This window comes from Columba livia, chromosome 5 (assembly GCF_036013475.1).
Source record: "Columba livia isolate bColLiv1 breed racing homer chromosome 5, bColLiv1.pat.W.v2, whole genome shotgun sequence".
NCBI classification, from domain to species: domain Eukaryota; kingdom Metazoa; phylum Chordata; class Aves; order Columbiformes; family Columbidae; genus Columba; species Columba livia.
The window spans coordinates 58877924-58893961 of NC_088606.1; the positions used below are offsets into that span (position 1 = coordinate 58877924).

The window sequence follows — 16038 nt, forward strand, 5'->3', positions numbered from 1 at the left end:
TCCATAAACAACAGAAGCCAGGATGGAGAAGAGCATGTTATGTACCCGTCAGTACATACTCAGCGTCTGGTGGGCTCTTATTATAGGATTGTACTCTGCAGTGAATACCCTGCAACACCTGAAAGCAATTTGGGGGTTAAGACTGGCTCCAAAACCAATAGGAAAAAAAAAACAGACCCTCAGCAAAACATTGAAACTCGTGGAAAAAGTTCCTTGTGTTATAAAACTGCTAAAACAACTGCTGCTGGAAGAAACTTCAATTGTCATGACTTTGGCAGATTATGCCAAGCTATCGTTTGCTTTCCTAAATAATGGTTCAGTCTCCACACTTGAGAATACAGAAGTGAGAGATGTAGTGATAGTGAAGCATGACAGTACCGCAGCTACCAGAAAACCGCAACAGATGCCCGAGTGCGCGACAGTGCAGGCACGTACAGGTCAGAGCTGGTGTCACAGCACCTTCCCAATGGCTGAATGTTCACGTATACACAGAAAGGCACAGAAGAAAAAAAACCAACAGCATGACTTTGCCAGGGACGGCACTACGGGCTATTTTGGCCAACGACACTTGATGGGTGGAGGGTGGCCAATGGTGGTGTCAACCACATCATACTCTGCCGATATAACACACCGAGGATGAAGAGGGAGAAGAAAAGAATTTCACGGTTCGAGTTAAGAAAGCAGAACTACAAGGCCAGTGTTAACCTACTTTCACTCTTGTTTGCAGTGTTCATCTGGTTTCTGTACCTCACCATGGTAATATTTTTAATACTCTGTTTCACTAGTGATATAGTATAGACTGAAAACATCCTCAAGTCTGATACTGACTTTCAAAATGGAATCATTGATTTTACATTCAAAATTGAGATCTGTCTATTCCTTCTTCCCACTCACACTCACCCTACCTCCCACATTCTCAAAAAGTCTTTCCTCAAAGATAATTTTAAACAAAACTCTCTCTTTGTATCTTCAGCCGATACTTGTCAGGGACAGGCAAATGAGCTTTTCTTTCCTTCAGGGCTCTTGACGCTTTAGCTTAGAACCCATGAAAGCAGAGGAAGGCTTCATTGATGACTTTATGCACAACTTTTCAATGGTGATTAATACATAAGTGTCCATTCCTAACCCTCTATGGATTTCAAGTTCACAAGCCATAACATAGAGAGGCAAAATTGACTGATTTCAGAGAGGTGAGGAAGTTTTGCCGGGAGGCACACAACATAGGAAGCCAAGCTACAAAAGCACTTGGTGCAACAATTAGGAAATGCATCGAGACATCTCTCCCAGTCTGCTGGGACAACTACGCCTCAAAAACTCCGCTGCACAAAAAGACCATTTACATCTTTCTTAAAAGCTCCTGATACAAATTAATTTCTTTTTCAAAAAACCTGTAGGTCAAGTAAAACTCAGTGTTAACCTTCATAAAGAGGAGCCGGAGATCCTTCCCAAACAGCTCCAGAGCTCGTCCAACTGTATCTGTGACACGATGATACCTTCAGCCACAGCTGCAGTGCTCTAGCAAAGCCGCTTGTTCTCCTTCAAACTGACATTTCTTAGCAATTAGCACATCTAAGAGGCAATGGTTACTTCTGTGCTTACATATCCCCCTCTAGGTTTTGTTTTAATTTCTACAAGTCGTTTCACGTAGGGCTGGTCTCTATTACTGCAGCAGATGGCAAGAACTGCTGAGTAGTAAGGAAAAAAAGCATAAACACTGTTTTCTATCCTACATATACTATCTGTATTAGAAAAATGGCAGAATTACATAGAATGGAGTATTGCTTTATGGAAACTACTACCGTAGTTTGAGTTGCAGTAGCGTTCCAGTTCCTAATCTCTTAGTTGTCTAGACAGAGCACATCATGCATTTGTCTTTAATGAGATACAAATTAACTTGCCTTGAAATACCTCGAAACCTCTGTAATACTTTCCAGCAGAGCAAACCTCTTACTGCTGTTCTGCCAAGTACATAGCACTCATAAAAATAAGGACTACTGTTAAAAAAAGACATACTAAAAAGGGCAGACATGTGAGCTACAAACTATGGTATTAGTCACATCCCCGTGCTATGTGGGAAAAGTCAGCTATTTCTGGGGCTGTTCAACAGGAATGGGCCTTCAGAGCTCAAAACTAATAAATAGGAAAATACGAGTGACTTCTGCAGTTTTGTCTTAAACTTCTCCATGGAGCTAATCTCACCTGTTTCCCTTTCCCCTGCCAAGAAAACGGAAACATTTAAACTGGAAAAACTTCATTTCTGGCTCTCCACATGATGCAACATGAATGCATGAAAAAATACATCCACATGACACAACTGAAGATAGCCCAAAGGCACTTGAGCTTGGCTTTAGGTACCAAAAGTAACAATGGCAAGGTTGGCCTTAACATGCTGTCAAAGCTCCCAGGGAATTAATTGAAGTCACCCAATGAAAAATACCTCAAGACAGTGAGAAAAATGATGCCTAGATGCTCTATCAGATCATGCTCTGTTCACATATGGTCAAAATCTCTGTATGCCATGTAATCATTTCATGGCAGGTCACTCTGCAGAAGCAGCTACTTGATTTTCTTCCCTCACCCCCTTTTTCTCTGTAAGCAATGTACTGATCTGATCCTGGCCAGGCTACAGCCCCTGCAAACGCTTCTGAGCAGGAAACACAGTGCAAAGTACTTACTTCAGCCTATTTTGCAGTGGAAGCACACTAGAAGAACTGATCAAGCTGGTTAGAAAAGCCCCCCAAAACTATAATCTGACAGCTAATTAACTTAGTCTGGAAACTAACAGCTCCTAGAAGCAAACGTTTGTGTCGACATATATATACATATATATATAACCACACATATATATATAGGGCTATATATTGCAGTGACTGTCTGCAATAGCAGAAGTCTCGTCTTGTCCCAGACATTTGCACTAGAGCCGGCAGGACAGGTTCTAACCTGCAATTTCTTTTCTCCTGTTTGCCAGGTGTACTGTAGGCAGAGCAGGATGGTAGAAATTCCGACAACAAAATCTTCCCTGTGGCCTTCAGGAAACTTGGTGTCATGCTATATACTCGGTCCATTTTTTTAAATACTCTATAATCTTGTATATCCATAATTAGACAGCGAAGGAATATTCTGAAATTAGACAATCTGAGACTCAAAACCAACAGCCATGTGCTTCATGTTTAACTGGTCCATGTTAAGAAAAGCTTTTTCACACAGTATGAGATTATCAAATGAAGTAAAAATACTGATGCACATTTATAAACAAGGTTTTCCTAATGGTTTTGCAATTCATTGTCTTAATAGAGAAATGCATCTACCTGTCTATTAATCAGAGAACAATGCTTTGACCTTTGATAACCAGAAGATGTGTCAAAAACCTCGTGGTCTAAAAGATCTTGGTTTTTATTCTAAATGTCTAGAGATAGAGCAACAGCAACTGGAACACTGTAAAACTGTGCTACAAAGCTCTGAAGTGCCATTATTTGTAAGCAGTCAGCAATCACATAAAGATCCTGCTTTCATGTAGTGGTGTGCCTGGGGGGGGTGAACTTTAATGCGGGACTCTCTTCTTTCTACAACTGGCAGCTACAAAGTTTCCATGATTCACCACCAAACTATGTAGATTTTGAACATTTATAAAAGCAAACCAACCCAGAGTAGCTGTACACAGCAAGGATGTGAAACAGCTGTGCAAAAACAGTTCAAAACAAGATCTCTATACTTAATAGCTGCTTCCTTTTCTCAAGCACTAAATTTAAAGAGTAGAACTCAGAGTAAGATGCCAACCTGTGCCAAATCCATCACAGAACTTACTTCAAACCCTGAATCTTATATGCCTTTTTCTTACATTATATACTTTTTGGTATCTTATGTTTTCGAGAGACTGACTTACTGATGAAGGTGTCAGCCAAAGATAACAATACCAGAAGATAAATACACGGGTAAGTATTCATCTACACTGGATTTTGCCCATAGCAGAGTTGACAGAGTGGCAGGCTGCTCTTACTGTAGAGGGAATAATTTCTTTTCCATGAGCTGTAGATGGAAGAAGAAGGAGTTCAAATTACAGCAATAGAGTAGCACAGAAAAGCATTGAAATAAGTTGTCTCCAGGATTTAGAGAACAGATGAGATGAATGTCTAAGGATGGAGGAGGCATCTGGGTTGTAGATATTGGCTTTTTGAGCCTTCTTCCAGACCTCGTCTTTGGGACATTTGTTGGGATTACAATAGAGCCTTTCGCTTTTTCTTAATTTAATTCTCTGTCTGAAATCATACATCTAGAGCACGGGTGTCAAACTTCACTGGGGCCCACATCAGCCTCACGGTTGCCTTCAAAGGGCCAAATGTAATTTTAGGACTGTATAAATGTAGCTACTCCTACATTTATTCGGTCCTAAAATATCTAGAGGATATCAGCAGCATGAGATGATGACTACTAATGAATATTAATTTTATTTCCTAAACAAATTCCAAAGAAGAAGAAATGAAAAAGGCTCTTCAGCATGCTGTTTATGTCCTTCCAAAAAGGACATAAGAATGTGAATGTATTACAGATTTTTGTGATGCATGAAGTCCAAGATAAACACCTACTAGGGGACCAAAACTTTCCCTCGCTGATGTCTGTGAAGAAAGACCAGTGAGGTTCCCCTTTGCCTGACACCGTGACATGAGCCTCTCCACATGCCATCAGATGCTTCTTCCTCCCCCTGGGATGAGTGGACTTTCTGAGGGAACCAGTCTGAGGGATTCCTCGCGTGATATAAATTCACAGAACAGTCTCTGAGTCATTTCCAGACAGAATAACAAGTAAACAAATCTGAAACTCCCACCCCACCCTGTACATATTTTTACCAATTATACTCTATAACAACATATTACTAATTGGAAGGGAGAAGTGGATTGGTTATTAAGGTAAGAACTGGGACAGACAGAAGAGTTGGAGGGGGGTTGTCTCTCTAAGCTGCAGTGAACAGCCGTGATTTGACAGCTGATGTGGTTTTCCTCAGGGCTGACTACCACAGTGAGTCAGACACTCACTCTGCAAAAGACGCCAAAATGCTGCTTTTGAATCAGGTGGGTGGAAGGATAAAGTGAGACTTACTCGGCTGACAATGAAATGCGTTTCTCAGGGAATACATTTGAAGCCACTATTCGACAGTGCTTCTTTTCTCACATCGCTAAACCTTTGAAGAAACTGAACTGAACAGAAACAGGCTTCAATTCACCACTTTCCTTCAATTTCCTTCACTTTTAATAGTACAAAACACTATCCAGCTGGACTAGCAGCACCTCACACATCCTCCAGACCATAAACCACTGCACAAAGGCCAAGAGATCACAGATCATATTAATTCTGTCTCCTCCTACTCACTGGTGCAAAAACAGTGTCATTCTACTGATTTTGATTATTCTGCCTCTCCTACAGTCCAGGAAAAGGTTAGAGAATACCCAGGCTCATTGTATATGGAACTATGTGTTGGGCCAACCTCCCAGCCGTGGTGATCTGGTACCATTCTGCCACCTTGCAGATGACAATGCAGATGTAAACCAGGTGCAGATTTAGTCCATTTGTCTGTATCCTTTGTATCTCAATCATTCTAAGGTTACAACAGATACAAATGAAAAATAAAAACCCGTTTATGCTTTACATCCATAGCGTGTATTTCCAAAAGCCTTTGCTACTGTTGTCACCCTACCAGCTAAAGCTTACTGCTTAATTAAATAACATGGTTTCAGCTAAAATCTCAAATAAGCATCTGCTGGAGCCAATGCATGAAAGCATGTAATCAAAACCAGTGGAAAACTTTTTGTCTTTTGCTTTAAAGCTTTTCCTCTCATGATTAATTTTGCTACATGGGTCTGACCAGAGGAAAGAAACATTGCTGATGAACTTTCAGTGCTGTCTAAAGACAGGCCGTATGACAATCTTTTAACAGATGTCCGCAGATCACAGGATTGACACCAGCCCACTCTCCTCATTGTATCTTTTACCTTACAGAGAAGATTAAAAAAAGTTCAATTTCTCTTAGGATAAATAGGTAGATTCAGTAGAGGCAGAAAGTAAAAGTATTCATAGTGATTTGTTTTTATGTCTCCCTACAAGTTGGACATGATCTGTAAAGGACATTTGGATGCCTCGGTTCCCCAAACCCAGCTTGTTACGTGTGAGAAGACTGAACTAAAACCACGGAAAAGGTAAACAACTGCCCTTTGAGCTACACTACACCCTCACCATGGTTTGTTTGCAGAAGAGTTGTACCAACCAACGTGCAAACAAGGCAGAAGCCAGTAACTGAACAGATGGAAAGTCTCCAACAAGCCAGAATTTATTTCCACAACTAACAAGAGCACTGTTAGCTTCAGAAGTGGTGCGTGGCTCTTGGATGGACGCTGATGAAGCAGTGGGTGGGCAGCGACTCTTTGAAAGAACGTCTGTTCTGTAGCCTTCTGCAGATAAACGTACAGGTTGCTGTTGTGTTTTTACTGTCACCTAGACCATTGAATCAATCCTAGGCACTGTTACTGTGGTACAGTAATACCACACTTTTGGTGAGGAGAAATTTATTCCAAGAAAATCTTCCTCCTTTCCATATTCAGCTACTCAAAGGGTAACAGTCCAGATACACAAAATCAGTAAGGCAGTTCTTCAGCCAATTTGATTTTGCATAAAAATACTCGTGTTCTCTGGAGTTTAAATGGAACAGAAATTCCACATTATAGCACATTAGGATCCAGCAAATTTTAAAACTATTCTAAACATAGGTATAGACCTGAATTACTAAAGAAGACTTACTTTCAGAATATGAATTAGTACTACACAGTTTTGTTTGCCTCACCTGACAGAAAAAAAACTTAGACCAAGCTAGATCAATAGGAAATGTGAAAGAAATCCTAGTCGCTCTTTTAAATCTTTTATTGTCACTAACAAAGCAAATTTACTGAAGTAATCCGAATTACTTCAGATTCCCACTAATACAAATAAGGGTAGGATTTGATACCTTTAATCAGGAGCAACCCCTTTGCTGTTGCATCGGTTCTTTGCCTACAAATCCAAGCCACTATTTAAGACAAAAAAAAAATGTGATAATGATCTGTGTTCCCTGACATTTGATTGTTGTGTTTTCAGCCGGAACACCTGCCTGGTTTGCCTCATCCCTCAGCAAAAGGCACGTTGCTTCTCTTCACCCTGATAAGGTCTAACAGCTGTTTACACCTGCTTGTTTGTGCAGGGTCACCAAGCACAACACCTGAGTCCATGGAAACTCCAGTCTCACTTTTCTCCACATCATGGCCATGGTATTACAAAACCATCTTATGTCTGTACACACTACCCACTCCTGATTGTCTGTGTGTATCCTTAACTTTCTACATCACAACCTCTCTGTGAAAACAAACCAACTCAGAATGGACTAAGTTCAGTAAAGATGTGAACAGAGCTGTACAACACACACCTCAGCTGGCAATTACAGACATTTCCCACCTTCTTCCTTGGAGAACTTTCTTCATGCAGGATCAGAGACGACACACATTTTTCAAACTCCGTATGTCAGGCCTTTGCAGTCACTAAGGCTAACATTCAGACTTTTTTTGGCTATAGTCCAATGCACATCAGATGACCAGTAAAAACTTCGGTCTTAAAGATACACTGTGACTGCAATAAGGCCATCCTATCATCCATGAGCTAAATTAAACCTCTTAACAGCTTTTGCATCACTAAGAAGCATTTGGGAATGCACACAGTCCACCGCACCTTTCATTCAAGAAGGATATGTCCCTTGCTCTACAACGAGATTCATAACCAAAAGGTATTCCAGATTAGAGAGCAATTCAAAACACTAATTGCAAGTTTTTTCTCATCTTTGGCTACATCCTCATTTGCTTTGCACCCTTCTCCACATAATCTTCTACAAACACAAGGTACTTGTCCTCATGAGCTATCTGCATCTTCCCCTCAGTTTCATATTCTACACGGTCAAGACTGAAACGAAAAAGAACAGGAAAAAAAGAGGGTTTCAGTAAAACGTTCAGAATGTCTGAATCCTGGCTGAAGAGCCCTGGCTCTCTACAACAAGTCAAAGACTGGATTTGTTTGTTTCGAAACATGACACAGATATTCAGGCTGCTCAGGATCACTGTCCCCAATGCTGTCACTAACTGGGCTCAAGAAGGTCAAGACCCTGGTTCAGTTTGCATGGCTACTTTGTATCTCCCCCAGTAGAGTAAGTGCAGACTATGAGCAGATTGCTAATAACTTAAATTATTAAGTATACGAAAACTACTGGCTTTAGATATTACGGGATTTTTGGCTAGACAGAGACCAGGATTTCAACCCAAGAATGCACTTAGTGTGTCTATTGATAGTTTAAGGTTGTTGAGTGCAAGTCACCAGGGACTAAAAGTTCTGTGAAAAATGAGACAGAAATTGGACCCAAATGAAGGACCGGGATGTCCAAAACAAGCGCCTTCCCTGAGACATCAGCATGCCAAAGGGAGCAGAAGCCAACGTCAAGATGCTGGATGTTCAAATTTCTGCTATCAGCTGCTCTCCTGCAGGGCTGCCTATGGAAAAATTGCAATGGCCATTCCATGAATCCTTGCTTCTCAGTTTTCAAAGCTCCTTTTCTCTTCAGTACTGGTAGGAACTCCTTGCCCTGGAGCGGTATGAATCTCAAAGAGAGCAACTCCAGCATATGTGGCTGACAATATGAGTAGTGAAACCATACAAAAGTTGCTCAAATAGGAATCAAGCAGTTGCTTCAGTAGCTCTGGGTATCTGCAGAGAAGTGGGAGCTTGGTTATTAAATCCTACAGCTTGGCCATTTAAAACAGTTTTCTCTCTAGAAAAAGGGGACGTAGAACCCCAAAGATTACGGTTTAATTTTTCTACTATTTCTTTTTTTTTTTTTTTTTTTTTTTTCACTGTGAGACTGAAGATAAAGGCTGAAAAATGCTTTAAATAAGGCCATTATAACGGGCATGTTATCGACTCTACCTCTACAGATACACCAGTGACCCGACTGATGGTCACCTCCAGAACCTTCCAAGTGAGCTGTGAAAGCAGTTGCACAGCGATATCGTCCTCTCTGCCCAGGGCTGCAGAGATTGGGGAAAAACAAACCAAATCAAACAAACAAACAAAAAAACCCCACACCAAACCTGCTAAAAAGAAGCTGTTGTTGTTTCTATTTATCAAGTTAATACACAGAAGAAAAAAAGAATCTTAGGTACACTAGCTTGAATTAGAACAGAGGGCGTACGTAAAACACTGCTCTGAACACAACTGGGAAGACATGCAACTAATCTTTGTGCAGCAAATCTTACCAGTAACAATGTTGCGCCCTTTTAATATTAATGCCCGCTTTTCATTGGTTAGGCCAATGCATCACAAGTGAAATAGAATTAGTCAACAAGCCAGAAAACATTTTGATTTTCACATTGTAATAAAGAGTGCTGTTACTTTACCTGTGTCCTATACTTGAAATTACTACTGGAGTTACTCTATTAATTTGCAATCTAACTAATATTCCCTGGAGAAGTAAATTATAGAATATTTGAACCTTAAACACAGGAGCAAGTGGATGTAAAAGCCTGCACAGACATAAAAACACACATCCAGCTACCTCTCGCCTCTGTTTGGTCTCTTTAAAGAGACAGGAGTGTTGGATCAAAGCCTGACAGCTATGCTGGTGACTGTCAGTCCTCACTGACATCTGAGAAAGTGAATGTTAGTCTGGGAATGTAAACGGCACCTCCCAATAATGCAGCACCTCTGAAGAACCGGATTGCGTTGCCACAAATGGTAAGCAGCCCAATTCTTCTTCTGGAGACTTAAAATACTGATAGTCTTCTGGCCATCAAAATACTGACAAGTAAGCCACTCAGCAACAAACAACGCAGTCTAAAGGGAATAGTTCTGTGATGCAAAGCCAAGAAGCAATACTGCCTGACAGGGAAAAGTGTGTGGGAAGGGAAGATTATGCCTTATGTTTCTGTAATAGTGTATCTGCACTATATACGTGTATACACATATATATTTATATGCGCTATGTAGTGTGCGTTTGTACCTGTTTGCAGGAGGACAGACTGGTGGCACAGGCGCTGTGATTTAAAAAGCAGATACAACCTCTTTCCCATGAAGCTGCTTCTGCAGTGCTTAATTTCATGCCAGCCAGTATGTGGATTTATTATTGCAACAAAGACCCATCACAAGACACATCTTTGCCTACCCGTGAGGCTTTGGCATCATGTATCAAAGCCCCAAAATATCACTGGAAAAACGTTCAGTGATCTCAAGTGGCTTTTAACTCAGCTCACAGACAAAAAGTGAACTGACTGTTGTAGAGTTCCAGTTATTACTGATTACTGAAGTAACCAATGACACAAAGTTCACATTTCAGAGCAGGTGGTTTGCTGAGGTGTTTGATGAATTCCTATATTTACCATCCAATTTCGTACCTAAAGAGCAGGAGCTCTGGGAATCCTTAACTTTTATAAGGTGAGCCTACAAACCAAACCTCTTCTTCAGTATTCAGTCTCCCTATAAAACAGACAGTGTGATAGTATGTGCCTATATTTTTTACCTAGCAGATGAACAGTAAAAACAGAAGAGCTGTTCTGAAGAGGCACCAATCTGAAGGCTACGGGAGTAGCATCAGAACTGAGGTCCTCTTCGCAATGGCTCCCTACAGCCTCCACTGCCAAACTCCCATCCCCAGAACAAAATGTGCTGACATTGTCCTTTCCAAATGACTGACAATAAGTGCAGCTACGATTATACAAACCTCTTGTTGCACTGTACTACACAGCAGGATGAATCACTCATGGGTATTAAGGATGAGCATTACAGAACAGCATATGCTGGCTGTACTTAGAGATCCACCAAGATAATCTCCAAACAGATTTCAAATTTTCCATTTACATCTGCCTGGAGAATACAATACCTTATATATGTATTACTTTGTTGCTAATGTTTAAAATAAGCAGCAAAGAAGCAGAAATGACTCTTCCACCGTACAGTGGTCTGGGAAGCCTGTGGGCCGGAGAGCGCCCGGGACATCCCGCAATGTCACACAACGCTTCAACTAGGAAAATTTATGTATATAAAAAGGAGCCAAGTGTAAAGTTTGCTACTACATTTTCCTAATATTTTTGTCTTAAATTTACAGATCTAATCAATAGTGCTTTTTAATTTGCACAGATTTTTCCTCCCACTTGGTAGACCTTCCCTTGGCAGCACATTTTTCTTGCAGTAACCCAATTTTTTCAGTTCTCAGTCTCATGTCATTACTCCTACAATAGTTCTTCACCCTCGTAGTACCCTAAATAATTCATATTCCTCCTTAATGTCTAAAGTTTTCAAGTCTTTTCAGATTCACTTCTGTTAGGCATCTCTTAGTCAAATTAATATATGCATGTTTGCCCACTCTCCTTAAATAACAACAAAATACGTCTTTTGGTTGCTTTTCCCATTTAGCTTTTTCTCTAACTTGGCAACCTCTAAATAAGGTATTTGTACCACGGGCATGCTGAAAGTTCAAAATGAGTGTGAGAGGGGAAATAAACATTAACAAATGCAGTTTTGTTTCAGCAGCTGTTGCAGTAAGGATGTTGATGAATAAAGCATCCCAGGAATTAAATGATTAGGAGTTAACATGAGCAACTCTCATTATGCCTACTTCATAACTGAATAAAGACTGCCACCATGAAGTCTGACCAAAATCTGTATTCAGCCCTCAAATCCTTTAGCTTGAAGACTAATAATAGTATTGGTTCTGGATGCAGCACTGGCTTGGTGAGGCAATCTTCCCTTATGGAAAATGCAGATAATGTCACTTGATACACAAAGCTTATAAGGAACTTTGTATGATTGTTGGAGAAAGCTAACTTGGAAATATTTTTTACAGCTGTGAAGAATGACTACAGATGACAAGGAAGCCAAATACATTATGAAACAACACTTGTGTTGTGTCTCAATGCTAAGAAGATTGAAAGGTTTGCCGTTGTACATTGGTTTTCAAGATCAGGACCATATTTGCATGGAAAAAACACAAAACATTTTAATTGCCATCTTTACACTTATTTCATTATTAAAAAGCATTGCACAATATGTTAACACTTTCTATAAAACCAAACTGTAGTTGCAATTTATTTTATGCCTTGACTTACCACCAAATCTGTAAGTTTTGCCAAATGGTCAAAAAGTGTAGCGCACACAAGCAACTTTATTTTCCTACTTGCCCTTCTCAACTTTAATAGCAGTATAAAAATATGAGCTGAAAGAGGGAAAACTTAGTCAGAGGATGACAGCAGAAAAGATGCACTGAATTTCTCATGGGACTAGTGATATTTAGCAAATGTACCCATGTCTGCAAGACTCAGGTAAAGAATATTCTTGATCTTTTAAACTTCTTCAAGAATCCTTAAACAACCATATTTCCAAAGGGGAAAGGGATTTATTATCTGGCCCTTCTTCCCCTCCTTAAAGCAATATTTTGTAACCAGTTGTCCATCACTACGTTAGACTGAAAAGCAAAAAAATCCATATATTGTTCCACAGAGTCTTCACAATAGAGAATTCGGGGTTTATTTTCTAGCATTGAAAGTCTGTAAAGCAATTTTCTTATGAAACCCAAAAGCACAAAGGGGACCTACATGAAGCACTGTTATACCAAGGGTTTACTCACACTTACCAGAAAGGCCTCTCTTTGCTATTTGAGTACAATATTTATATCTGACAGACAAACTGAATGTTCAGATCAAGCACCTCAGTTAACCACAACATTGAAACTCTGCTCCCAATCCATAATAGAATATTCCCAAGTTAAACTAATTAAAAAAAAAAAAAGACATTTTTTGACTGCTTACCCATAATGGTTTTGTGTTTTAAAGCATTCAGAAATGTTGCTAGGTGAACTATAACACCTTCTTCTGAATGACGAGCCCAAAGCATTTGTTTAATTCTCAAGAGGAAAATGTGTTCACTTACATGATTTCTTCTGTTTTCTCCATCTTTTATAGATGTAATAACTGTCTCAGAAAAAACTGTTGATCCAGTTTTGTTATCTGTAACCTGATGAGGCAAAAGAACAAAATATCATATTACATTTTTTTATTAGTCTTTTGCTACTCTCAGTCCTGGAATAATAAAGTTCTGCAACAATTAATGCACCCTTACCCCCTTCTTTTATTCCCATTTTGCTGTCACTCATATAAAATCCTAATCTGGGGGGAAAAAGTAGATGATACCTACCTCTTTACTTATTTAAAATGTCACTGAGTGGGAAACGGTCATTCCTTTATGACCCATGTAATAGCTGTACCTGTGCTCTATTTTTAGCACGTACTTTTTTAAAAATAAATTGTTCTTTCACTTTAACCTTTTATGACATGTACCCTACACAGTCATTAGACAAGCAAATAGGATACAATAAAACCCCAAAGTAATTATCATCACGGAAGTTTATGCTCCAAATTATCTTATTGCTCCCCAAAACATGCAAAATTTGTTCTGTTTTTGCAGAAAAGGTTTTGTCAGAGCCAGAAGCTTGCTGTACATGTTTTCTCATACCTTATCAATTTCTTGATGCGTCTGAAGAGTTTTATTACCAATCCTGGTTTCCGTGTTGGACTCATTATGGTAGTTGGGAGGTAAGTCTTCAAAGTTTACTTCCGACAGTTTTTTTGCCCCTTCCTCTTCAGCTTCCATCTGCCAAATTTAAATAAACCAACTGAATATTGGCAACAATTACAGAAAAAAGAACAAGCAACCCTTCTCGTGCAGTCCCCAGCAATGTCCTGTTTAATTAGATGAAGCTGTTAGTACAGATGCTCCTGTACAGGAATGCTTACTCAGCCGTTTCAGCCAGCGACCACAGCAGCTCTTTTAATGGATTAGAGAAACACTGAAGAGTTAAACCCTTGAGCTCTGGACTACCTAAGCCAAAGTCAGTCCCTGTGAGGAAAAGCTGTGCGAGAAGTCATGGCAATCTGGTATCTGCACAGGCTGATGCCTGTCAATCCCAGCTTTCTATTTTCCCAGAAAACCACTGAACACTTAAGACAGATTTTCCCATCTGACAAAGAAGAGAAAATACTCTGGCAGGACAGAGCCGTAGCCAAAGCCCCTTGCAGTCAACAGCAGGAGTCCTCTTGATCACCATCGCGCATCCAGACTTTCATTCTCTGTTTCAGTTCCCGCTGTCTTTCTTTGCCAGACGAAGACTCAGCACAGAACAGGGGTGCTCTCTGAATCAGAAAACGGAGTAAGCTTAACTAAAGGGCACGGATCTCGTAAACAACACAAACTCTGAATGTTGCATCCCTTTCCTATTTCCAACTGCCGTAACAGAGCTGGGAGGTCACAAGTTTAGTCAGGCTGAACAACAGAATGTTTCCCCAAGACAAAATTTGTCTTTCTGGTGTGTCTGTTTATTTTAAATGACAGCTGCAAAGCTTTGTAAGTGTAAAGCATTTATCAGCTACAATGCAGTTCAGACAATCCTCATTTCTTGCTGTATACAGACCACTCCTCAATCCAGAGCTGGCTAGAGTAAAACAGGCAGAAATTTTTACTACATCCTTATTTATAACTAAGATTACTTTGAGCATTATAAAGAATACTTTAAAAAAAAGCCCCAAACAACAGTTTGTTTCAGTGTCTATGCAGTCTAAATGAAGCGGATAACAGAGGCAGACTTCAGCGACTGTCCAGATGGCAGCAAAAGTTCAGAAATTATTTAATTATAGCAAACAAAGGTTTGTTTCCCCAGTGGGCTGCCAGTAAAAGGGATTTTTGGGACTATATATTTTCAAATGAGAGGAAAACAGAACCTAGAAGAAAGATCCTCAGCATGAAGGGTAAAAAGCACAGAAGTAATGGCAATGCAGGAACCAGGTCTTTTAACTGTGATACGAGACAATGGCTCGGGGTGTAGATGCTTTGAAACAGGTCCTGTTCAATTCTGGGCAAAGAATGTGAGATCAAGATAAGGAATTACATCAAAAGTAACCTGCTTCTCCACACGTGTTTTCAGGACTGTCTTACACCTTTGAATCCTGGCTTGGGGTAACCTTTTGTGTCTTAGTTCCCACTGCACAAAGACAATAAAATCACTCTGCACTCCTCCCCTTGCCACGTACTGTTATTTTCTCACTTCAGGATCCAGACGGACCATCCGCCCGCATTTTTGCTCCCTGTGAGCCTGCACCGCGGCAAGAAGGTGCCTTTGCAGCGCGATCCCCCACACACGGCGCGCCCGGGGCCGCGCAGCAGCGGGGCCGATGTGCGGGGCGGGAAAACCCACCGGCGAGGAGAAAACAGCGCCAGAAGCGGAGGAGAGACCTTCCCCCGCACCCGCACCTCCCGCCTCCCCGCCCCGAGAAGGGCGGCAGCACCGGGGATTTCCGCGCTCCCCCAGCCCAGAACGCGGAGGTCGCCGCCTCGGGCAGCGGCCACGGCTTCTTTGTGGCAGCATCGGCCCGGCCCCGCCGGGGGTCGCGGAGAGGCGGCTGCTGACGGGAGTTGCCGAAGGCGGCTGAAACGCCGGTGCCGCAGGTGCGGTGCGGCCCGACCCGGGGGTGAGGGAGGAAGGGACCCCCCACCTCTCGGGGTTCCCCCGCACCCTCCCCCCCGCACCTCCCCCTCACCTCCTGCACCGCGTTGCGCAGCTTGTGCTGCGTGTCCTCCATAAGCGCCTCCACCTCCCGCAGCATCTCTCCCAGGCTGGCCGCCCGCCGCCGCCCGCCGCCCGCCGCGGCGCAGCACAGGCTTCCGAGCAGGGCCGCCAGCAGCAGCCATCGCGGCCCCGGCCCCGCTCCGCGCCGCATCCCGGTGGCGCCGCTCCCGCCGCTGCCCCTCAACGGTGCGGGCTGGCGGGCGGAGGTGGGGCGGGAGCGGGCGGCTCCGCAGCGCCGGCCCGGCCCCGCAGCCTCCCGCAGCGCCGGCCCACACCGGCCTGGCCCGGCCCCCGCAGCCCCCGCTGGAGACGGGTACAGGGGGCGCAGCCCCCGGGCAGACAGACTCATCCGCGGGGAGCGGGAATGACAC

The 16038-nt window shown here is 42.0% G+C and overlaps 1 protein-coding gene across 1 annotated transcript in view; it reads right to left on the reverse strand.

Moving 5' to 3' along the window:
• The window catches only part of DKK3 (dickkopf WNT signaling pathway inhibitor 3), a 31179-nt gene extending 15148 nt beyond the window's left edge, over positions 1 to 16031 (reverse strand). The window contains exons 1-3 of the mRNA XM_065066221.1: positions 15639 to 16031; positions 13561 to 13698; positions 12979 to 13062 (exon numbers count right to left, since the gene is read on the reverse strand). Coding sequence (XP_064922293.1) covers positions 12979 to 13062; positions 13561 to 13698; positions 15639 to 16016 — 600 coding nt within the window. The 5' untranslated portion in view covers positions 16017 to 16031. The remainder of the gene's footprint in view (positions 1 to 12978; positions 13063 to 13560; positions 13699 to 15638) is intronic.
• Between the last annotated feature and the right edge of the window lie 7 nt (positions 16032 to 16038).